Here is a 23,787-nt window from a genome sequence, read left to right as displayed (position 1 = left end):
AAGACGAGAGGCATAAAATTAATGGCTTTGTCCAAAAGGCTTAGCTACTTGCTGTAATCTGCTAGAAGTGAGCACAAGTGGGCTCTGTGTTGAATTACAAAAAAAGTATTTAATATCTTATGCGCCACGCATATCTGCCGTTCCATCATAAAGTTGATAGTATTATTGTTTTTTGGGTTTTTTTGTTCAGCCATTTTGTGGCTAAATCCATCTGTACACCTCGCTGCACTTTGGTTTACTTTTATATCCCTGAACGACGCCTCCAGGTGAGCCTCCAAGTCGGAGGACATTTATAGATATATCATACGCTAAGCCTATGTTCCACCCTCTGAAGCATCATGTTTGGCAACAGAAATAGCAGCTGAAGTAAAGGAGTCGGGGGATTTGGAAGAGCTCTAATTGTTCTGCCTGTTGGTTTAAGGCAGGAAACTGTATGAGTGGACTTTACGTGTTTTTATGACATATTTAGGTGTTTATACGTGAGTTTGGGAGCGTTGAGGCTCCGACTATATTTCCGTCTGCCCATATATCTTCCTCCCTGCATGCATGTGTCTTTAATGGGAGCTGCTTTGCCATCTTCTTATGACTCAAACTGTCTCGTTGTGACTGTGCTATGTCTGCTGCTCCACGGTATTCAGTTTCAGGCCTCATAAATTACCCCACACAGACACAGGATATGTCGGGCGGAGCTTTTTCTGTCTACTGCTCTTTAAAGAACAAGTGTCAACAAAGCAGTCGACCCTGCAATAATTTCATAACAACTTGAGTTTTCCCCCCATTCAACAGGAATAATGACATATTCTTTAGCGTTGGATTAGAAAATGCAAACGAATTGTCTTGCAGCTCTTTACCTTCGATGCCAAGCTCCCGTCACGTAAGCTTGAATCAAGCAGAACAGCATGAGTGCATATAAACAGCCTAATGTAAAATTTATGTCTTGTGGGATTTGTTTCTCTGTCATTAATTACCAGCACTGGCTCTAGGTAAAGAGGCAAAAGACCAACTGTAGCTTCAACACAGTTCTTATCCTCCTAAGACAGTCTTGTTATTGAGTCAAGCTAAACCAAACCATACTTGGATATATTAAGAGTCACACACTCATACATTTAGCATTATATTTACTGTTCTCCCTTCCTGCATTTGTGCACAATGTGAGGAACAATAGAAGACAACGGGAGGTTTGTTCATCATTTCAAGTGGCTTAGAAATGGATTCCTGCTAATGTAAGGATGATTTTTAGCTGATGATTGTGATTTCCTTTGAGTTGTTTGGGTCTATTTATTAGTATACTGGGAGGATTAGCCTTGTAAGTGATTCAGCTTCCAAACTGAAACCAATTAAAACAGCTTAATTTGACTGCAAGTTGTCATTGCTCTCCCCTTAATAGCAAGTATTAGGCAGCTTATGAACCATTTGTTGTGATGTCTGTATGGACAGGTAAACAGTTTTTACTGCTCTGACTGCGTGTGTGTGGAATCTGAGATAAAAAATACTCTTTGAACGTAGTCGCGTCAGCTATAAAAGCAAGGACAAACAGAATATCTACACCTCTGATCATCTGATTAGGGTTTAATATTTTTTGTCATCTTCCTCTCAGATACGTAAATGACTCTAGGGGGCTATAAAGTGGTGAAACTAATTCTGCTTCATCTCCAATGTCTTGATTGATGATCTTGCATAATGGTTTTCCTTCCTTTTAGCTCTGTTTTAATTTACACACTCTGTTTTGACACTGGTGACAGTCATTTTTCAAGTGTTCAATCTCAAACTCTTCCATTATTTGCAAGAGGTTATTATTCACCATATGGCAACAGTATGCCTTTGGTGTCAGATTGCCCATAAAGAGTGACTTCACTGCCTCTTGAGAGAAATGGTAGCTAATTGGTGCAGCCCTCTCTTGGTTGAGTGCTATCAGAGGACACAGGGCTCTTACTGGAGGGGAATTTGCTCTTCGCAATCAAAAGAAAATTGTAGCGCGCATGGTGCAGAGACATCAAAATAAGCCCACAGATGCATCGACATCTGACAAGCACATTACTTGATGCAGTGTTGAATAGATATGTTGGATTTTTGATGTTCCTGATGTTCTTCGCAATCACACTCTGATATGAAGCCCAAGACGTGATGACTATAAACACCCACGAAGATGGTATTTTGTTTTTGATTTTTTTAAAAAAATCACTCAGTCAACATCTGAGTGCCCCTCCTAATTAAAGCAATATGTTCTCATGATTGTGCTTGAAAGCGTGAACAAAGGACACGATGATCAAGTGTGTAATCACGTAAAAAAAATATTTGCAGTTGTCAAAAAAGGTATTTTAGCCCGGAAAACCATTTGAAAATCTATATCAGCAAACATAAACATAATTAACTTACTGATTATTGTTTTCATTTTTTTCTGTCACAAGGCCAAAACATTCTCATTAGCGTCTTTAATGTGAAGATATGCTGTTTCATATCATTGCATTTAAGCTTTTACAGTATTTATTGTCATCTTGGGCTCAGGGAAACTGTAAGAAAGATTGTTTTGCATTTTACAGGCTTTGCTTTCAGTCATGAAAGTTATAGGCAGATTAATCAATAGTGAAAATCAATCATTGCAGTCCTACATAGAAATATCAAAAACAGCATGTACATTATTTACTAAAGTTATTGACTCATGCAGTAGAACTGAAGTTAACAGTTAAATAATTTGATCAGCAAAACCAACCCTTATTATTTATCACTAAATAAGCAGCAATTTAACAAAAAAAAACCACATCAAAATTTCATTTATTGACAATTGAAAAGTCAGAGCTGAGCTGATCTGCTTTTGCAGGGCTATGTTGCTGCAGTTTCATCACACTTGATGGACAGAAACCACACAAACCACCATCTGTATGTGACATCGCATTTTCCAAATAAGACACACCTTCTTCAAACTAGTGAGAAAAATACAAAATTAGGCACAAAAGGCTTTTACATTTATATAGGAATCCTTTTGTTCTAGTGAGAAGCTTATCAACAAAATAGATTTTTTGGAGCTTTAAAGTCTAAATGCTGATAAAATCTCTTCCTTGAGATTCCGATCTGCTTCATAATGTGATTATTCCAATTTTTTCTTAACTTTCAGTCACAATTTAATAAATATTTATGTTTTTGAAGTCCTTATCTTGCATTCTGTGAAACTGTGGTGGAAAATAATTGTTAGATTAATTGAAAATGAGATCAAATATTACAAATGTGTATTTTTTTTTCTTTTTACCTTGAAATTTAACTTTTACCAGGATATCAAAAAACACTGAAAAAACAAACAAGAATAAAATGGGTCTCAGAAGCAGGTTAATCAGGCGATGCAAGCACACTGTTAAAGGCAGATGCATATTAGAGCTTATATTAGCTTGTGGAAAAGCAAAAGTTTGCTCAGGTATGGAGAGGTTTAATATTGTGAAACCTAATTACACTTGCCCGTGTATTGCATTATATCCATATATTGAATCAGCCAAGTGAGCCTATGAATCATCTCACTTTTCCCAAGTCAATAAAAAAAATCTTCATCTACATTACATAATATATTTGAAACATTTATTTTTTTTCTTTTTTAAACGTTTCATTGTTGTGCTGTTATGTTATAGCATCAGTGGTCCACGTCTATTCAGGGATAACTAAAACTTATCTTTAATACTAAAATACTAAAATTTACTTCAGTGCTCTTTATATGTCTTCCTCAAGAACAGCCTTGCCTTGGTGCTTCTTGGTCTGTTTTGTGTCACTCTTAGCTAATTCCGAACGCTGTCGTTACTGTGGGTGGTAACTGAAAGCTTCATTATTATCTGGTAATGCAAACTGCATGTCAGCTGTTAACAGAAGCGGTGCTGGCCAGACCAACCCGTGAATGTGTGGGTGACAGACACACAATGACTGAATGAGTGTAAGGTAATTAGCCAGGGCTCCTGTCAGGGGAAAAAGGTCATTCAGTGAAATGTCACAATGCAGCCATGCTGTAGGGTGTATTTTTCCTCTTTTCTTTAGTAGTAGTGAGCATTCTAGAAGCACTGCTCCTTCCCTGCTGTGGCCTCCTGACCACATCACCAGATATCAGCTTTGTAATAAACTCTACTGTTTTACAGGAATGAAAAAGCAAATATTCCCCTGACCAGCTGATGAGTGTGAAACATGAAATGTGGGCTTTGTCACCGTTCTCTCTCAGGAAATGGAGATACGTGTCTGATGATGGAGTGTCAGATAGCATGATATTGCATTTTCCCAGAAGCACCCAGGGAACCTGAAGGCAACACTATAGTGCCTCTCACAACTGCAGACCTCATTGTGGGATGCTGCTTTTATCTCAAAATACAATCAGGGGGTTGTGGGTAAAAATGTATGATCATTCATGCAGGACACAAGTAGCCTAGTGTATCTATGTAGACACACACACACACGCACTCAAACACCCACTGTGTTTTGCCTTTTATTCATATTGGCTATTCATACTGTATAAAATGTATAGATTCTCCATTTCTGCCCTCATTTCCTAGTTATCTCCAGGCTCTCTGCAGCAGATATCCATCTGTGTGCACACACTGATTTTGAGCAGGAACACACCTGAGTAATGGAGCAAACGCAAACGCGCTTGCACACTTGCACATGCGCTTTCAGACATGAATTTGCTTCGCAGGGTAGGCGTGGACTGAATACAGTGGAATCACATTATTGCTGATGTATGGTTTTTGCTCGGAGCAGTGCAGTTCTCCTTTCTGCACGCCAGCTTTATCAAAGTGAGAGAGATGAACAAGGCAGAAAAAAAAGGTAAAATGCAGTCAGGCTTTGTCTTTATTGTTGACATTTAATCAGCCCAAGGTACTGACACTGCTGGGAGGAAATCACTGCTATGTCAAAGCGTCCCCACCACCATTGCTTGTCTTATTTATGGGCTTGAGTAAACAAGAAATAAATAGCATCATGTTGATCGGTTTGTCTTGATTTTGTAGAAAAGAGGTGGAGTTGTAAGCAAAACCTGCACGATGCTTTTATTTTCAGGAATTATGGGTAGCAGTAACTCTAGTAGTACCAACAAGCCACAGGGCTCAAAACAGTTGTGGTTCCCCCACTGCTAGGAACAACGGGAGTTCAAGGCGAGGACATTTATGACTCAAGCTCTAACAGCTTCACTGTTCTCTCCCTCTAGTGCCAACCATCGAGGATGTCTCCGTTTCGTCATCCATACCCAAGACCACCACTGTTTACACCACCACCGCTGTGTCCACCATGAAAGGCCAAGGTGGCACGACAGTAGCAGGAGCAGGAGCAGATCCAAGAGATGGCAGAGATCCGTTTGAGGACAGTCGAGGTCCAGGTACAGCTGAGCCCACCGTCCCCGAGCTGCCTCCAACACCGAGACGCTTCTGCGAGGCGACCAGGAGGAGAGCCATCGACTGGCCCCACACCCACACCGGGACCACTGTGGAGAGACCCTGCCCCAAAGGGACCAGAGGTATGAGTGTGGCACACATACCAATAACATGTTGTAACTTTTTGGAAACAAAGGTTTTCTTTAAATGTACATAGTACATAAATATTTCAAATTTGTATCATCTGGTGTCTGTCGGTTGGAGACTAGAGGTTCATTTTAGTTATTTGAATGTTTTTTTAAAAAGCCCAGTTGTTAGGATACAACAGAATTTTATTGGATCTGAAGCTTGTTAGCTTAGCTTAACACAAATGCTGGAAACAGTGGGAGACTTTGCTAAGTAAAACCCACACCTTAAAGTCTTAGTAATTAATACGTTATATGTTGTTTAATTTATATATGAACACAGGTTAACTTATATTTTAAAACAACATTGTAATTTCATACAACTTGGTCATTTGTGAGTTTTAGAGCTGCTAGTGGGCTAACATTTAAGCTAGCTGCTTTCAGCTTGGCTCAGTCTATGCTATGCTCAGCTTACTGTCTCTAAGTTTCCTCTGGTTCATTTTTAGTCTATGGATATGAAAGTACAATTTTTTTGCAGCAAAAAAAAATTGTCCATTTCCCTGAATGTCAAATTAATTGTTGGAAGTCTTAATTACACCAATGTCAAATTAAGATATTTTGTATTACGTAGCTTCTGCCCAGTGGTCAAGGAAGCTCATTTTGCAAAATGATGTGCAGCTATATCTTAAAAAATACTATCCTAAAAAAAATCCATAACTTTGAATAATGTCTCAGACTAAAACTGCATATAATCCAGTTTAGCAAAAATACTGTTCATATTACAAGGCTGCTATTGTTTTGTACATATATTTTGAATCGTCTTCCTATGTCCTTACTCTGTAGGTGTTACCTGGAAACAGGGATGGTTTTTCTGTTGTCTTTTTTCATCAGCAATCAAGCCGAAAATTTTAGCATAAAGATTACCAGAAAAGAAGCTGTCAGAATTAAAACTAGAGGCTTTCACTCTCCCAAAGATAGTTAACATGGCTTTCAATGGCTGTGTGTGTGTTCTTCTTGAAATAAAGCTTCACAGAGGAAAAAAAAACAATACCTGTCTCTAGTAGAAGAAGTCATCCAAAGTCCAAAGTACTTGCATTATACAGTACATTCGCAGTTACTTATTGCAGTTAAAATCCCTGCAAGAAGTGCATGAATTCTGCAGTTAGGGAAACCTTCACTGATGGCCGTTATATGAGTTCAGCTGGCAGTGATACTGCGGCAATAATCTTCCAGAAGTTATCTTAACACCCATTCAAAGAGACTGACAGAGCTGTCAAAACATAAAGCAGGGCCATTGGAGAGTAAAAACAAGAAAGAGCCGATGTTGGAAAGAGAAAAAGTCTCAGATTTAGTGTGTTATTGCTCTTGTCAGTGAAGCAGCATGTTATTTGGAGAAACTGTGTTTTCTATATACATGCATACTCAGGGAGTAAATAAAAGGTTTCTACTTGTGAAATCTGTCTGTTTACAAGCAATATGTAAACACTGTTTGCCCACTGTTATTTTATTCTTTTACTTTTGTCCAATCTGTGTAGGAACCTGATAGTCTTTTAGTATCCCTTCAACGCTTTTTCCCATACAGTCAGTCTATAAAGCTTTCAGGCTTTTGAATGGTTTGGAAATCTTTGTTCCTGCTGAACAGTTCGTTTCCTGCACCAGAGAGTTTGAATGAATGAAGGACCAGCAGGAGAAACTGTATCTGAGCAAGGTTTTGGCTTCCTTCCAACTGCTGTGTTTATTCTGTGGTACTGCAGGCATCGCCTCTTTCCTCTGCACTGTGGCAGGGACCTGGTGCTCCAAAGGGCCAGACCTCAGCAACTGCACCTCCCACTGGGTGACTCAAGTGGCACAAAAGGTAAAAGGAGAATATGGCAGTTACAAAATATGGCAACCATGTAACATGGCTAAACTCAAACATCTAGCTGCAGTTTCTGACCCTTTTCTTGCTTAGTTTATTGTCTGTATTCCAGCAGAGAACTGGTCAAGTGTACTTATCATGAAAATACTTTTTTTCAAGGGCAGCTAAAATACTGTGTTTTGGCAGAAAGAAATGAGCTATCTAAAACATCAGGAGTAAATGCCAAGAATTGTGGCGTGTTACTGGGAATCAAAGAGCCCGGGCTTCTTTCTTCTTGCTTTCATGCTTTGATCATGCAGGTAGTAATCTAATGTAGATGTACAGATAACAGCATCAGAAGCTTCAATGCACACTAACGCAACACAAACACAAAACATATTGCATTCTAAAGGAGAGATTATTGTTTCTCTTAACTGAAAAACAGAATGCACCAGGTTCAGGCAATGATCCTGGCTGTTGTTGAAAGGCATTTTATGGAAATGTAGAAATGAAAAAAAAAGAGTTGTGTTCTTATGCTGTGCCACTACAGGTTTGAAGTAGATTAGGAATATATACTGCTTTAACTATGGAAAAACAACATAATTATGAATAATGTGAAAATATAATAAAAACTATGCAAGCCACATTAAAGGTTCTGTATAGAGAACATCTATTTGATTTTTTTGTATGTCTTAAAAACTTGGAAGTGAAAATTAAAGCTGTGAGTCTCAGCCACAAGCAAATGTTCTGCTGTTGGCTGTAGGAGTTAACACAAGAGTCACCATGCACTCTGAGCATCTGAGGAACTGAAGATCCTGTGGAATATTTGGATTTTTTATGGGAATGTCACCACAACGACAGGACAATCCTTAGTGTTAGTGCATTTTGTGACTAATGTGGCTAACCTTACCGTTGGCTTTGAAAAGTTGGGGACTTTAAGAGTAATTTGAATCCAATAATGAAGGACTGGATGTACAACCTACTGCAATGTTGTCTGACAAAACTGCCATACACATGATTTGCAATATTTTCATGTAACATAGTTGCTCTGAGAGAAAGTTAGAAGCAGTAGAAAGTCTGTGAAAGTCTGTGTCAGCTGCTGTGTGGTTGGTAGATAGATAGAGGGTGAACTGTGTCATCCTGCTCTATTAATCATACACGCAGAGGGTGTCTTCTTCCTGAAGGAGGCGGGGACAACAGCAGCTAGCTGCATTTAATGCTGCAGATACTGAAACAGCCTGTTTAGAATAGGTCTAAACAGTCATGGAAAAATGAACCATGTTTGCAGTGCTTTGAGCTAAAAAGCTGAAAAATTCTAGGAACATTTGAGACTTTAATGAAAAGGGGCACAATATGGGACCTTTAATGTGCTTGCATTTTTGTGTTCACTCAACAGTACTTCATCTAAATATGATATACAAAAAACGCAAAGGAAAAAAATTCTGACAAAAAAAATCTATATTTTTTTATGTTTGTTCTTCATCCATGTGATATTGCTAGAGTGGGAAGAAGGAGAAAATTTCTCACTAGTCTAGGTTCGTTCAGGCACCATGCTTAGATGATTATACACATCGCTAGTCCTGGTGTGACATATGATAGGCAAGAGCAGTAGTTATCTATTTTTACTTTTGCAGATTTGCTCATTAAAAGAGAAACCAGATACGCTCCGTGAGTAATTGGCTGAATTGACTGTATTAGTACTTTTATTTAGATATAATTGCCAACGATGATGGTTCTACAGCCATTACACCACTGGTTTGTTGACACTTGTGAAGTCCTTTTTTCTAAGTGGGGAGTATTGTCGTACATCTACAAGACTCGTTAGATTCCTCTGAATTTCACCTTGGGAGCTGAACGGCTCAGGGATTGAATGATATGAATGTTTTTCCCACACATAATTTTGCTCTGTATGATTTGCATTGGCTTTCTCTGTGTGAAGTTTAATTGGCAGTGGCATTCCAAAGTTCCTGTCTATGTGTGCGGTGCCTCATTTCCTCTTAGTGCAGAATGGATTGATTTCTTGTATAATAACTGTTAAGGGATCACAGCATGAAGATTAGTATATAGTCAGTGTACAATATATGTATGTAGTCTGACAGTCAAGGTAAACTTGAAGGGGGTGGATGTACCCAAAAAAGGAAAGGAAATTAGCTGTTGGGTTATATTGATCACAGATGACAATACAAACTCTGGCAGCTTATCATTGTTGTATACTGGGGTATTTTTTCTTTATAGTTCCTAAGCCTATTGGTCACAGATATGTGGTAAGCATACAATCCCTGTGAGTACATTTAATCTGCACACAAAGACCTTTTATGAGGCGCCGTGTTGCCATAGATTATGGCTCTGAGGTGTACATGAGATACATTATTTCAGGTTCATGTTGCATAACCACTATTTCAGAGCTGCCTCATTGACACTTTGCTGACACCCCCTTGTTTTCCCTGTTGCTGTTTTTAGATCCGAAGCGGCGAAAATGCTGCTAATTTAGCCAATGAGCTGGCACGCCACACACAGGGCCCGGTGTTTGCCGGAGACGTCAGCTCCTCGGTGCGCCTGATGGAGCAGCTCGTCGACATCCTGGACGCTCAGCTGCAGGAGCTCAGGCCCAGCGAGAAGGACTCAGCTGGACGCAGCTTCAACAAGGTGCTGTGAAAATCCTGTCTGGCCCATTGTAACCTCTCATTAAACTTTGTTCGCCTTTTGCCCCAACTCGATGTCAGCATGACTCAGGACATTCATTAGCAGGACACCTTTTGATACACACAAACACAAACCGGCCTGGGCACTCCCTTACACGCACACTTACACCTTCCTGGACACACACAGTCCCAGGTGAGGCGACTAGGGAAACAGGTCTCGCCCTGAGGGAAGGCTCATTCCTCTACAACTTCTTGGTAATTACCGTCTTTGGAAACAATGGCTCACCTGGCTCTTCCCCCTAAAGGAGCTAATGGCCATGAGCCCCCCACCAACACAAAGAATAACTCTTCAGTGCTGACAAATGTGGAAGCGCCCTGTCCTGAAGCTTCTGCAGACGCTTAGCAAGAAAATAGTAGCGCCAAGACATCTCCCCCATCTCAGCTGCCGGCAGTCACATGGAGAGATGAGTGACAGCTTGAAAAATTACATTGTTATTCAGACTTTAGAGACAGCAGTTGCTCTGTAAACAAGGTGATTTTCACCAAAATGACACCCGTTGTTTGTGCCCTAATGTTCAGACAGCTACACTGCTATTACGCATTTGAAGCTAAGACCTAACAGGTTTCTCATTGCGTCGCCAACGGTGTTGCAGCGATTGAAACATAGCAACAATGCCATGCCACTTTCTGAAAATCTCAGATTTTCAGTAACTTAACCTCTCTGCATGGATGTAAAGGTGTTCGCCGGGACCCTGTTTTGTGCAGTAACAGCTGCAACAAAACACACTTTCAACCACATCCATACATTGACAGTTTGAGGTGTGAATTCAGTGATTTGTTTATCCTCTTGTTGATCTTTTAGCACTACTGTAATGGGAGTGCTTTCTCCGTCTAAGCACTTTGTCTTGCACATGTCCCTGTAAAACCTATTTACGTGGCCCAGAAGCCTTGGACTAAATCAGGTTTTTCTAATCCCCTGCCCTGATTATGGAAACTGGCTTTCTCGTTCACTTGATATAAGAAATCAGGTTAGTGCAGAAACCAGACCGTAACCTTATATGTGTGTAAACACAATTAAGGCTTAAGACAAGTCGATTTCCATGCCATGCAGAAATAAATAGAAACCAATTGCTGCCTGCTACAGAAGAAAAAAAAACACCTTACATCTGAAACTAGACATGGATTTGAAAATGTTTATGAAAAATGTAATGATTGTGTACATGACTTGCATTCAAGAAGCTAAAACTACAAGACGGTGGTGTGGTCCTTTCGCTTTCATGCTGGTGTCCATGGGAGAAATCGCTGTTGAAGAAACATTTTAGATTTTCTGTGCACGTTTGTTTGAAGTATTTATGATGTGGAGGTTGTAATCTAGACTGAAATAACATTTTTGTCTCTTTGTTTTCCAATTCTGTGTCAAAGCTACAGTGTATGATTTTCTCCGGTTTGACTTAATTAGGAGGAGACGGCGACTTATTTAATGCCACGAGACTAACAAGGGGTTTTAAAAAGATCTAGCACTTTATTATTTTCTCTATGTCGTGAAATACAAATGACCTCACCCCACATTGTTTATCTTCTCAATGTATTTTAAAGCATCACTAATGGGGAGCATCAGAATCTGCTCTCAGCATTTTTTCCTCCCCTCTGCTGTGCATTCCTCATCTCTTCCCTTCACTATTATGTGATCCATATTCATATTTAGAATTCACAACGCATTTACAGCTGCTGCATTATTTTAAGGTCATTGTTCGTAGACCTTTCCCTTTCCTTCTTTTCATTAATTCTGTAAATGATGGTAAGTAACATGATGCAATGTTTCCTGCTTTCTTACCACCTCTTTCTACGATCTGTTTCTTGTGCTTGATCCTCTTTGTTGTGTGGAAAAGCTTCAAAAAAGAGAGAAGACATGCAGAGCGTACATGAAGGTATAACTGCCAGGCTCTCCTCGTGGCTTTTTCTACCCTGATCCCTAACATCTGACTAGCAGCATGCAGCTCTCTCTGTCTCGTTTTTACAGTATGTGCCTGGTGACCTGCTTGTACAATATATGGCTGCTGTCTGTTCTCCTGTTATTCTGTCCATCTGATGCCACCATTAATATCACTCCGTTTTTGTCCTATTTTCCCTCCTCTGTGTCCTATCACTTGTGTATCTTTCATTTTTCTCTCTCCTGCTTCCCTTCCTCCCCCACTCCTTCTCTCTCTCCATCTCTCTTGTCGGCTCTTTATATGTTGTGTGAATAATTGCCTGCCCACGGTCGTAATTGCACCTCCCTGTCAGCCAGAAGTGTGATCAAAGTGGCAGTGTGCTCAATTTTCACTTGCTTACATTGTACAATTTCTAGTCTCCCTTGTCCCTGTTGCAAAAAAAAAAAAAAAGTCTCCTGCAGTTGTGTTTTATCTGTAGGATTAATTTCTGAGCCCATTAATATGTTTGTGTTCCAGTCGGATTTTCACTCTTCCCCCAGACATTTTACTTTTCCTCTGCTGTAGTAGAGTTTATTTCTTTGGTTAGGTGGTGCTGAAAGAAAAGGACACGGTGTAAACACACGGGAGAAGATGCCTTGCATGGCATAAAACAAATGATCAGATTTTGTATTTCTCGCATGCTCATGCCAGTTCCGTGTAAGTTTGAGTTGCTTTTATCGGCGGTCTCATTTTTACTAAGATGACAGGGTTATGCACTTTCCTTCCTGCATTTATGAATATCTTTTTAGCATGCTTGTGGCACGACTAAAGGCAGTCAGGCAGTGCCAGCGTATTGGCCTGTTAGTCAGCGCATGACCTTGGTCCAGTTCGATATCTACTGGATGTATCGGCCCAAAATTTGATACAGATATTTATTGTGCCCAGAGGACATATCCGTACGACTTTGATTATCTTCTAGCTATTCCTCTGTGACTTCACCTCAGCCAAAATCATCTACTGTGCCTTCCCAACATCTCCCATACACCTCACCTGTCTGTATTGGTTTACATTTTGGCAAAGTTTCACTGCATTAGTTAGTAGCACTTCGTGTCTGCAGTGTATCCACTAATGTGCCGACAGTTTTCACTGAATTACTTTGGCAATTGGTCTGCACAATACAATGTGAAGTACAATGTGAAGAAAGAAAAATTTATCTTGAAGACATCATGGTACAACTTTTTTGTGAACTTGTGAAGTGCAATGTGAAGAAAGAAAAGTTTATCTCGAACACAACATGGTACAACTTTATTTGCTGCTTGATTCAATGAAAAATTTGCGTGGTTCTCATCTTCTATGACTCATCTCCAAGACTACAATTTACTTCAATTTAAGAACTCTTGGATACAGAGACAGTACAAAATACACTTCACAGAAACACCAAAAAGGAAGATTTTGCTGCAAAAAGAAATACAGCATCACTTGTGTGAAAATAATTCTGCTACAGAAAGGGGATGTTGATCAAAAACAGGTACTCTGCTGGCAGTGTTTCCACTATACGAGGCAGCATGACTGATTTTTTTTGCCCATTTAAATCAGCACCACAAAGCTGTGTATTGACGAGTGCAAGGCCAGATCTGAATGCCACACAAAGTGAAAAACCATTTTGAATGCTGTCGCCAGTGTTACACCACAAGAGAAAGGTTCCAAACAGCGTTTTTTCAGCTTTTTAAAATTTCTTGTGCAGATACACTCCCCGACAAAATCACACCAATCATCCGAGAATATTTTAGTCGTTCCAAATAGTTATTCAAGTCATCTTGTGAAGAATGCTGCATTTTTTCATATCGCAAATTTTTGAACATCGTGCTGCCCTATTTGATAGTGAAAAAACTTTTGAATATAAGAAGCATCCTTTCTCTGTTTTTTCTGGATGTTTGTTTGCAGATGTAGTCATTAGTCAGTGTGTATCATATCTACATGCATGAAGAATTTACAGAGCTATGATTTGAGCTGTGTGTCACAATCACTGCTGCAGCTCCAACTACTGACCATGTTGGTCAGCTGGACAAATCAATAAGCCAATTATTGACCAGTAGTCACTGTTCATCATCTATTACTGTTGAAGTCAAAGCAGCTTGAATGTTCACTGTCTCGTCCAGTGAGTTTTCACCGTGCGATACATTTCTCTAGTTATAGAAAGCCACAGGGGCTCCCCTGCTAGCACCCCTGTGATTTGTAAATTGACCTCCACCCAGGCAAGAAATAAAGAGGATTCAATCATAAGACAGATTCTTTCTGTCCTACACAAATCACAAATTAGAGAGAGACATATTTTTTTTCCTCCTTTTAGATTTCATGGGTCCTTTGAGGATGGCTTACCGGGGGGCAGTGAAGACCATTTAGTGTCAGTCTGGCTGTAATGGCTCCAACCCTGTAATCGCCACTTCTCTCTCTGCTGCTCTGTCTCTCCTTCATACACACACATACACACACACACACACACACACACACACACACACACAAACACACACTTAACTCCCGTCATAGTCACAGTTTGCAAGCTTCTAGTTGCCTGCAAGGTCAGGGCCACAGAGATTGATTTTAGTGCTTGGACCCAAGATATAAAGACGCGCCGAGTGCTCTGTGTCTGGATACAGTCATCATTGCTGTGGTTAACATGAGCTCGGTGGTTAAATGTTGTGGTTAATCATATATTGGTGCAGTCTTTGGTTGATCCGCTTTCTTGTTATTCCAGGCAAACGGATAATCCTGTCTGTGGTCAATTAGTGTTTTGGATAATCACAGCTGTGACTAATTGGTACAGTGAGCAAGGGCTTGTTGTGGTTAATTACCGTTATTGTGGGGGGTCTTACTGCGGTTAATGGCACCTATGGTTAAATTGTCACTCTGATTTATCACACCAAGGCCTCCTCTAGATCTTTCTGCAACTGTGTTTTTGTAGGATTTGGAAAACTTAGCGATGTTGTTTCTTAATTGCGCCACGCAGGAGTCGTGAACTCACTCTGCCGGGGTCAAAGGAAACTCTTGTTTTATCAACATATGATACTTGTGTGGGTTCGGTGGAATGTTTTGCTTACTTACTGCTTATCAGAAAGCAGGAAATGAAAGGATTGCCATTGAAAACAAGCAGAAATTTTCCCCCGTTTTGACTTGGACTACTACTCTGGACATGGATTTCATGATAATGCCCCCTTTCCTCCAGGAAAATAGTATTCAAGTCATTATCGGCAGATCCTGTTATGGAAATAAGAGAACTGTCCATGAGAATGATTGTTCTTTTGGAAAATAGCTGCTTAAAAGCAGGAAGTGACAAAGCAGCAATGTAGACAGTTTCTTTCAGTGAAGGGAAAAAAAACATTTGGTTTGTGTTTCTTTCTACCCTCAAGCATGTTTGCATTATTATTCAATAAAGAAATTGGAAATTGGTGCACAAGAGACTTCCTTAGATTAGGCTTATTTTTTATATACAGAATATTAAATAATACGCTATAAATATTTTATCATCATTATTATTTTAGCTGCCCTTGACTTTCTTGAACTCTTATGTCTTTAGTCGGAGTGATCTTGATATTTCAGTTTCAGTCTTTGCTGCTGTCACTGTTGGCCATGCATGCCCTTTTTTATCATTTGCTTCCCAGTCCCCGCTCTTTGTTATTAAACTCAAGTTATGACGGGGGGGAAACAGCAAACTGACATTTCACTTGTCTCCATGGATACAGGCAATTGTGGACACTGTTGACAACCTCCTGAGGCCGGAAGCTCTGAAATCCTGGAAAGACATGAATTCCACAGAACAAACACATGCCGCCACAATGCTCCTGGATACCCTGGAGGAAGGGGCGTTTGTCCTTGCAGAGAACCTGATCGAGCCTGCAATCGTAAAAGTGCCTGCAGAGAATATCAGTAAGTTCCTCTCCAGTAACTGTAAAAAAGAGAAAACCGCACGTCCATCAGTCACCATTTACGATGCTGTTGGATTTTGTTTTTGGCTGTGCACCCCGTCTCACTAAAATTGTTTCAAACAGATTGGTAAAATTGCCTGCAGGGTGTACAGACAGATGACAAATTAAAGGAAAAATTTGAACTCTTGACCCCCACAAGAAGAGGATTTGGTGGCTCTTTTATGTTGTGGGTGGCCTTTTTGCTGCTATGGTTTCTATCCACTTGTCCCCTTAGAGGGACAAGTCACTGCAAATCAATACAGAGTTGTTCAGAGTGATAACCTCTACCCTGTGATGAAACATTTTTGTTCTGGTGGTGGCTCAACAACTTCCTGAGACACTTTGTTGTTTTTTTCTTTATTATGTCACCAGACTGTAATATAGAATAGAACTTTATAAATTACATCTTTTTTCAAAAACAATTTGATTCAACAAAAGAAAAATCTAATTTGTCCTCACATGCAGTTTATTAGCGACATGATCTCATTCATTTAAGTCAGCTTTGTGCAGCGAACTGTCATATTTCTACTCATAGTGCTTTGTTGCTATGGTTATGGTCCCCCACTCTCTGTTTTTTGTCTTATACCTCATTGGTTTTTAATCCTTTTCTTGCATTGTAAAGCCACATCATTGAATGTGTGCTGCGAAATGAACTGTCCAGACCTCTGGGGGAAAACAAAGGAACCAATTGAATGGCACTGTTCCATTCAGACAGCACTCTATCTGTTCTCTCTGAGCCTTTCTCATTAAGTGGTAGTTAGCTAAGCTGATAAGAGCTAGTTGCTGTCTTTACCAAAAGAACTGATTAATACATTGTGTGATATTCTGCATACTGGCTGTTTAATCACTACATTCAGGCAGTTTTTATGAACTTGCCAAGCTCTCGCTTATCTGCACAAATATCCCAGCGAAGAAACATAAATACAAATGTATGAATGCAAACACAACCTGAGAGAACAGCTTACCTGACCTCCCTTGAAGAGCTGAAAAACATTGAAAATGATTGTTGATTCTAATTAGCAGTTTGTCGGAGCCCAAATGGAATCTCTGGGTGAGCATCAAGGGCAAGAGGAGGGAACAGGGAGGGAGAGGGGGAGGTAAAAGCTAGACAGAGGGGGAGAGCAACCACAGAACAATTCCTCATCTCCGTCTGTCAGAAGCCATCTATCTGAGGAAGTGAGGCCGTTTCTGATGGGAGGGAGTGTGCTGATACGTGTGTCCTCCTGACCCTTTAGTAATTTCACACATCAAAGGGAGCACGACCCGGCAGCTGGCATACCAGGGAGAGGGGCTGCTGGAATTTGGAGGATTTTCAAAGATTTGCTCGTCAAGCCCAGAGTTATCTGAACCCACAGGGGGAAGAAAAAGTAAAAAGTACAAGCTCAATGATATTTTTGATCCTATGAATATTTGACATTCATGCTGCAGTAGGCTCTGTGCTTGCATTTGCTCATCCTCTATCGCCGCCCTTGTTGTTATTTTTTCTTCTGCTCTTGCCTCAGAGGCTTTCACAATGCCAGCCAACAGCTTAGTGACATGTTTTTTTAAGTAAATGACTCTCTACAGGGTCTTGCCAATGAGATTGGATTCTGTTACTGGTACAACGACTGTCGAGCCTTTACACGTACCCCACCGGGTCTTAACGTTAGAGCCCTTATTAAACACCATGTAATGCTTTTGAAATGTTGCCTACTAGTAATACACCTCTCTCGTTCTATCTGTCTCTGTCTTTGCCCTCACCTCAGTGTTGGATGTGTACGTGTTAAGCACCGATGGTCAGGTGCAAGATTTCAGATTTCCACAGACAAGCAAGGGTGGAGCGTCTCTTCAGCTCTCCTCCAACACGGTGAAAGTAAACAGCAAAAATGGTGAGAACACTATGCATCTACGGAAACATTTACCCGTGGTTAGATGGTTCGCTGATGATGTAAAATCACCTCTAGTTCAAGTCCACAGCATGATTGCCTTTCATGTAATTAGGACAGGAGAATTATTATACAGCTGTACCTACTAGGACCATAGTAAATACATTTAATGGCTTTCTTGCAGAGTTAGATGAGAAGAATTTTAGTACAAAATATATATATATATGTGTGTGTGTGTGTGTGTGCGTGATTAGCTTAGCTTAGCATAATGCCTGGTAATAGCTCACCTTAATCTACTGAACGTTCAAAAATTGGCCAACCAGCATATATAATTCTAGTTGATATATTTCATTGTGTGTATTTCATTTGCCTGTTTGTACACAATCAGGTTTTACATATAAATGTTTCATGGTAAAGAGTGATAAGACAAACTAGATAAGACATGCTAAACGGAATTTTAGTATCTGTGCCAGGGATGCAAATTTCTGTTCTCTTACCTCACTATTCTTAATCCTTAATCAATAATCTATTAATTGATATGCTGATGTTGCTGTTTTTATCAATGTACACATTGACACTGACATTGGCTGCAAAAGCGGCTCTAGATTAACCGCAGTTCTATAGGAAATAAACATAAATTATATGCTCTGGTTTCGCATTTTTAGCTTTACTTCTTTTATAGTGTGATTTGAGAAGCCACTTCATCTGTTTATTAATATAGGGAGGTCTGACAGTCTCACATGTATGCAGGGCCGGACTGACAAAACAGGACAGAGAAGCTCAGATTACAACACACACAGAGGGAGTGTGACCTCATTCTCTGCTCGAGATGTCATTATTCCACGATATATTTACATAGCAGACAGTTGTTTGTTGCATTATTAATGGTATATTTATCCTTAAAGTTTTACATATTGCCACTTTGATTTGTTTATAGTGTAAATTGGAATCTTGCTCAACAACCTCTGTGTTCATTGATGAAGAAAGACTTTTTACAGCCCGTTTGGTGTGAATGTTGTACGTGTGTTTTCACTACTAAGATAATCGGTAATTTGCTGTTTATCAGACGTGTTTTGTTAATGCCGTTTGCAGGTGTGGCCAAGCTGGTATTTGTGCTCTACAAACACCTGGGTCAGTTCCTCAGCACTGAAAACGCCACACTGAGGGGAATGGGGGACCTGAACAAACACAACCTCTCTCTCACTGTCAACTCCCACATCCTGTCAGCCTCTATTACAAAGGAGTCCAGCCGTGTGTTTGTGGCCGACCCCGTGATCTTCACACTGGAGCACCTGGATGTAAGCCTCCTCCTGATTTTCCTCCAGACCACAATACAGAGCCAGACTGCAAAAACTACTGAAATGCTTGTGCTGCTTTTTACAGTGAAGGTCAAATGTGGAACTTTGTGTTATTGTTGCAGTAAAAGCTCTTCTTGTAACAAAAAAAAAAAACATCCATTATACAACATAGTGTGTCATGGGTGGTGGTTATTACTAATCAGACATGCGAGCTGATGCTTCTTCTGCTTTGTATTTTGCCTTGTGCTTGAATTGCCAGAGTAACCTTCTTACAACTCACCATATAAATATTCTGTTTCATTCTTTTTTTCTGTTTTGATTTCTTTAATCCATTTTTTCCTCAACAATTGATTACATTTGAATAATCTGAATTGCTGAGACACTAACTGGTAGAAAAAGCACAAATTAACATCATCCACACGTGACTTTGGCATCCAGTGACTTACAGTTAAAGAAATATAATATACAAGGTGTGTTTGTTTACACTCATCCATATTGCAGTGCATGTTCATATATGTTTAATCATTTTTCTCTGTGCTCTGTTCTGTAGAAGGAGCACTACTACAATCCCAACTGTTCCTTCTGGAATTACTCAGAACGAAGCATGATGGGATACTGGTCCACTCAGGGCTGTAAACTGCTGGAAACCAATAAGAGCCACACCACTTGCTCCTGCAGTCACTTGACCAACTTCGCCATCCTCATGGCTCATCGGGGAAATGTGGTAAGTGGCCCTCACCGTGTGGTTTGCATGAGCTATTTTTCTGTCTCAATTAGTTGTTCTTCGTCCGTCTCGCTGAAAGATTTGTGCACACACGGCAAGAACAAGAATGGCATTTCAGTGGAGATAATTAGATTATAGCTGGAGGAGAAGGTAAGGGCGGGAGGAGGGGAGGGAGCTGGAGGAAAGGCAGTGGGCTGTCACTTTAAAAGAGCGAGATTGTGAATCAGGATAGAAAGTGCCGTACCATTATCAGAAGTAATTAGGTTTTACCTGTGGTCCGTGTCTAATATTCCTCCATGCATATGTCCCTGAGAATCATGGGAAACAGCATAACCTCGGCTTTAACTTATGTTTCCACCCCTCTTGAAGTGGTGCAGGACCCATTTGGTCACAAAATGCAATTACAATCCAATTACATGATAAATGGCATGTGCAGCAAGGACCTATCCAGTAATAAATGTAGAGGATAAGTTTGTGGTTTGTTTAATAATACGTCCCAACTCATGAACTCTGTGCCTGTCATCTGTCTTAACCTCAACCTTAACCACAGCTCGAAACCAGAGCTCTGAGGCTGGGCTTAGCCTCACACCGATTCCCTACACATCACCTCAACTGTAACTCCTGCCCTCAATAAAATTACAAATATCACAGGAGGAATTGCCTCACTTTCAGGCCACCATGTCCTTGAGTGATATTTTGTGTGGCCAAGTCTACTATTTTCACATTTGCCAGGTGCCCATCTTGAAACACGCTCAGTTTTTAGATCTTCTGAAACACTGCGTGATTCAGCCTCAAAGCGAGGACCCACATCGTCACGGCAGGGTTGCAGCTCTTTGTGGCAGTCTTTTTTGTTGATGTCGCTTTCTTTAACATGGGCTGCAATATTATGATCTAAACATTTTCCGTCTGAGTGCCAGATGACATGAGGTCTAATTAGGGTAGATTGTAACTAGTAAGGATTTTTATACAAAAAAGTGTATATTTTTGAATTGTATTTACCCAGTTTTGTTTCATATTGACTTTAGATAAACATTACAATTTTTACATTTAAAAGGGATTTAAAATGGCTTGCATGCTGAAGAGAAATGATTACTTGAAGCAAAAAGCTGTTCATACGTGCACCTGTCTATCACTATCACAGACCGCTGCAAACCTCAGAAATTTCCATTTTAATAACGGTATACACGGATGTTTCCATCAGGCCTGTGTTTACACTTAAGCATATTCAACACTTCAACCCACAGCCATTATATGCTCACATGCTACTTATTGTAATATCAAGTGCAAAGGGGAAGGTCAGTCCATGTTTTATCTGTGTCTCTGCAGAGGGAGGGCGGCGTGCACGAGGTTCTTCTCACCGTCATCACCAGGATGGGTATCGCCGTGTCTCTCGTCTGCCTGGCCATCAGCCTCTTCACCTTCTGCTTCTTCAGAGGTCTGCAAAGTGACCGCAACACCATCCACAAAAACCTCTGCCTCAACCTCTTCATTGGCGAGCTTCTCTTCCTAGTGGGCATCAACATGACAGAACCAAAGGTACCGTGGAAATTATACAGCAGAGGGTCTTCACATTCATACCACTGATGAAGGGTCTCATTTCCCGTGATTAGCCGTTATACGCCTGAATTTCTGCTTCATTTGTCTTTTTAAGTGGCTTCCCAAAAAAAAAAAAAAAAAATCCACATTAGCTTAAAATATCACAGGTCTGTTCCGGCTGCTTGGTTTAACACTTAGAGGTAGCATACTTAAACCCAGGGAGGATTTTCATTTTTTCATTTAATATCCCACTCATGATTTAATCACTGTTCTCCTGCATTATTTGTATTTATAAAAATTCTGTGCAATTTATGGTTGGAAGATATGCCTTCTCAAATTCTCAAATGAGTGTTTGCGCTCTTAGATCTAAAATTAATTATTTTTCCAAATAAGCATTTTGTTGGGAAATATCTGTCTGTTTAGATACTAAATACTCCATTTCACCTGCTAGTCCTGAACATTTTTCAGGACAGGTAGCATACAGTTTAAGCAAATCCCTTTCCATGTTTAGTCATTTTATCCTATTTTTAACATGAAATAGTAATTAGAACAGCTTTAGTCCCTGTTTGATTGGCTAAACTAGGCTGTCTGGACTTTAAAAGTGCCAACAAAATCATACAAGGTCAGGCTGATTACTCGAAAAGTCCCCCTTGATAATTAAGAAAAAGTCTAATTAATCCTTTTAACATCCTCTTACCTTGAGTGTAACGTCTGCGTGTGTCTTCCTGTCAGCTGGTGTGTTCCATCATCGCCGGTGTTCTCCACTTCTGCTTCCTGGCTGCATTCGCCTGGATGTGTTTGGAGGGCGTGCAGCTGTACTTCATGCTAGTCGAGGTGTTTGAGAGCGAGTTTTCACGCAGGAAGTATTACTACATCTCTGGATACCTGATCCCAGCTGTGGTGGTGGGCATCTCAGCAGCCATTGACTACAGGAGCTACGGCACCCAGTGGGCGTAAGTGTAGCATCTTTGCAGAGGCTCTTCTTTGATGGGGTAAAAATCACGAGTATTAGTCCTCCCTTCGGTCACTGAGACACACCCACATAGCATGCACGGTATGTGCTAATGATAGTAATATCACAAAGAGTAGTCCACCTCTGCCCCTGGCAAATTTACAGCCTGTCATTACTAAAAGAAGAGGCTTCGAGCAAAGTGGCAACGTTAATGAATGTGCTGACTAACTGCACTGGCTTGCTGGGTTTTTATTCTTTGCATGTGGATAATTGCCGCCCTTGTCAGTTAAAAGTTTAGGCACTTCTCTGCTGGTCTTCATCCAAGCAGCAAGCTTTATGATTTGTAATACTGCTATCCTCTAATTTATGGGATTTAAGTAAACTGCCTTTTTCAAACCCTATTTATTTTGCAGTAATCTTCACTTCATTTCTGTTTCCTGGTGATAAACACACACCGAGGTGCAGTTCATTCTTGAACTGTCTACAATACATTGTTTACTTTATAAAGTCTAAGGTACATACAGACATCCTACATTTGTAGACATTTGCAGACTGTGAAGTCATGAGTCCAATAACCGCTGCTTTTAGACTGCAGCTTCTCATGGCACGAGGCCAACACTCCCTTAAGGTCGGGTTTTCTTCTCTGCAGTCAGAGGAATCTCTCTTCTGTAGCTGTGGCCGATCATTGAGGCAGCTCTGCTGAGCCCTGATCGATGAGACACAACTTTGTTTTGGCAACGAGATGATTTAATGAACTGAACATTACCTTTTGCTCCCTGCAGATGCTGGTTGAGGGTTGATAACCATTTCATCTGGAGCTTTATTGGACCTGTAATCTTCATAATTGTGGTAAGTTGTAAATTCATGCCCACATGTGGTGACTTTTTTTTTTTTTCAAACAAAGCTTTGAAACCAGTTTATAGATTTTCTCTCTGTGTGCTGGCAGCATCTTAACTCTGCTCTTCTCAGATCAATTTGCATGAAAGGAAAGTGGTTCCATTATAGCTGACACGAGGACATCAGTGTCCACTCAGCTATGAAATCCTCTGAAATCAGAATTGGTGAGCGGCAACAACTTAAAGCTGTTTGGTCCTTGCTGTACATCTAGAGAATACTCCCCTTCTGCAATCAGGAGGAGAAATCGTTTCAGGCATGAAGGTCATTTTCTCAGTGGGAAAACAAGGGTGATGTTGCTGGGGGGTGAACATGGAAGTAATGAGGGGGTGGGCCAGACAACCATTACCACAGCCCATAGCCCTGCTGAGGATCATGACACATCCCCAGCCAATCCCAGCACACGGACATCTCCATCTTCACCTTTTAATATTTCATGCGGAGCACTGGGTGTTCACAACGCGCATGGACACACACCCAGCGTGTGCGCATGCATGCATTTAGGAAAGCATGCACATAGGCCTGAACAAACACACAATATATATTCATATTGGCATATATGACAGCAGACATGTAAATTTGTCCATTGGCTGTAAAAACATGCAAAACCTCGAGGAACGCATCATCGGCAGCGGAGGTTTTATGCGCTTTTTTTGGCAGAGAAGTGAGGGTCCTGAAAATGGTAGAGGCCAGTCCCTTGGAGACTTAGCAT

The 23,787-nt window shown here is 40.5% G+C and overlaps 1 protein-coding gene across 13 annotated transcripts in view; it reads left to right on the top strand.

Annotated features, from left to right (window-relative positions):
- LOC111579000 (adhesion G protein-coupled receptor L2-like) overlaps positions 1-23,787 on the top strand; it is an 85,791-nt gene that overhangs the window by 49,781 nt on the left and 12,223 nt on the right. For 9 of the 13 annotated variants that reach the window (XM_023286045.3, XM_023286052.3, XM_023286046.3 and 6 more), the window contains 11 exons: positions 5,168-5,473; positions 7,210-7,310; positions 9,753-9,938; positions 11,824-11,862; positions 15,585-15,768; positions 17,552-17,674; positions 18,764-18,969; positions 19,520-19,693; positions 21,020-21,229; positions 21,962-22,182; positions 22,964-23,030. In XM_023286045.3, coding sequence (XP_023141813.2) covers positions 5,168-5,473; positions 7,210-7,310; positions 9,753-9,938; positions 11,824-11,862; positions 15,585-15,768; positions 17,552-17,674; positions 18,764-18,969; positions 19,520-19,693; positions 21,020-21,229; positions 21,962-22,182; positions 22,964-23,030 — 1,817 coding nt within the window. The remainder of the gene's footprint in view (positions 1-5,167; positions 5,474-7,209; positions 7,311-9,752; positions 9,939-11,823; positions 11,863-15,584; positions 15,769-17,551; positions 17,675-18,763; positions 18,970-19,519; positions 19,694-21,019; positions 21,230-21,961; positions 22,183-22,963; positions 23,031-23,787) is intronic. The other 4 variants (XM_023286049.3, XM_023286047.3, XM_023286053.3 and 1 more) reach the window with 1 other exon arrangement.

The sequence above is a fragment of the Amphiprion ocellaris genome, chromosome 10 (genome assembly GCF_022539595.1).
Source record: "Amphiprion ocellaris isolate individual 3 ecotype Okinawa chromosome 10, ASM2253959v1, whole genome shotgun sequence".
In the NCBI taxonomy this organism is placed as follows: Eukaryota; Metazoa; Chordata; class Actinopteri; family Pomacentridae; genus Amphiprion; species Amphiprion ocellaris.
The sequence above is the reverse complement of the archived record's forward strand: the minus strand, read 5'-3'. Positions and strand labels throughout refer to the sequence as shown.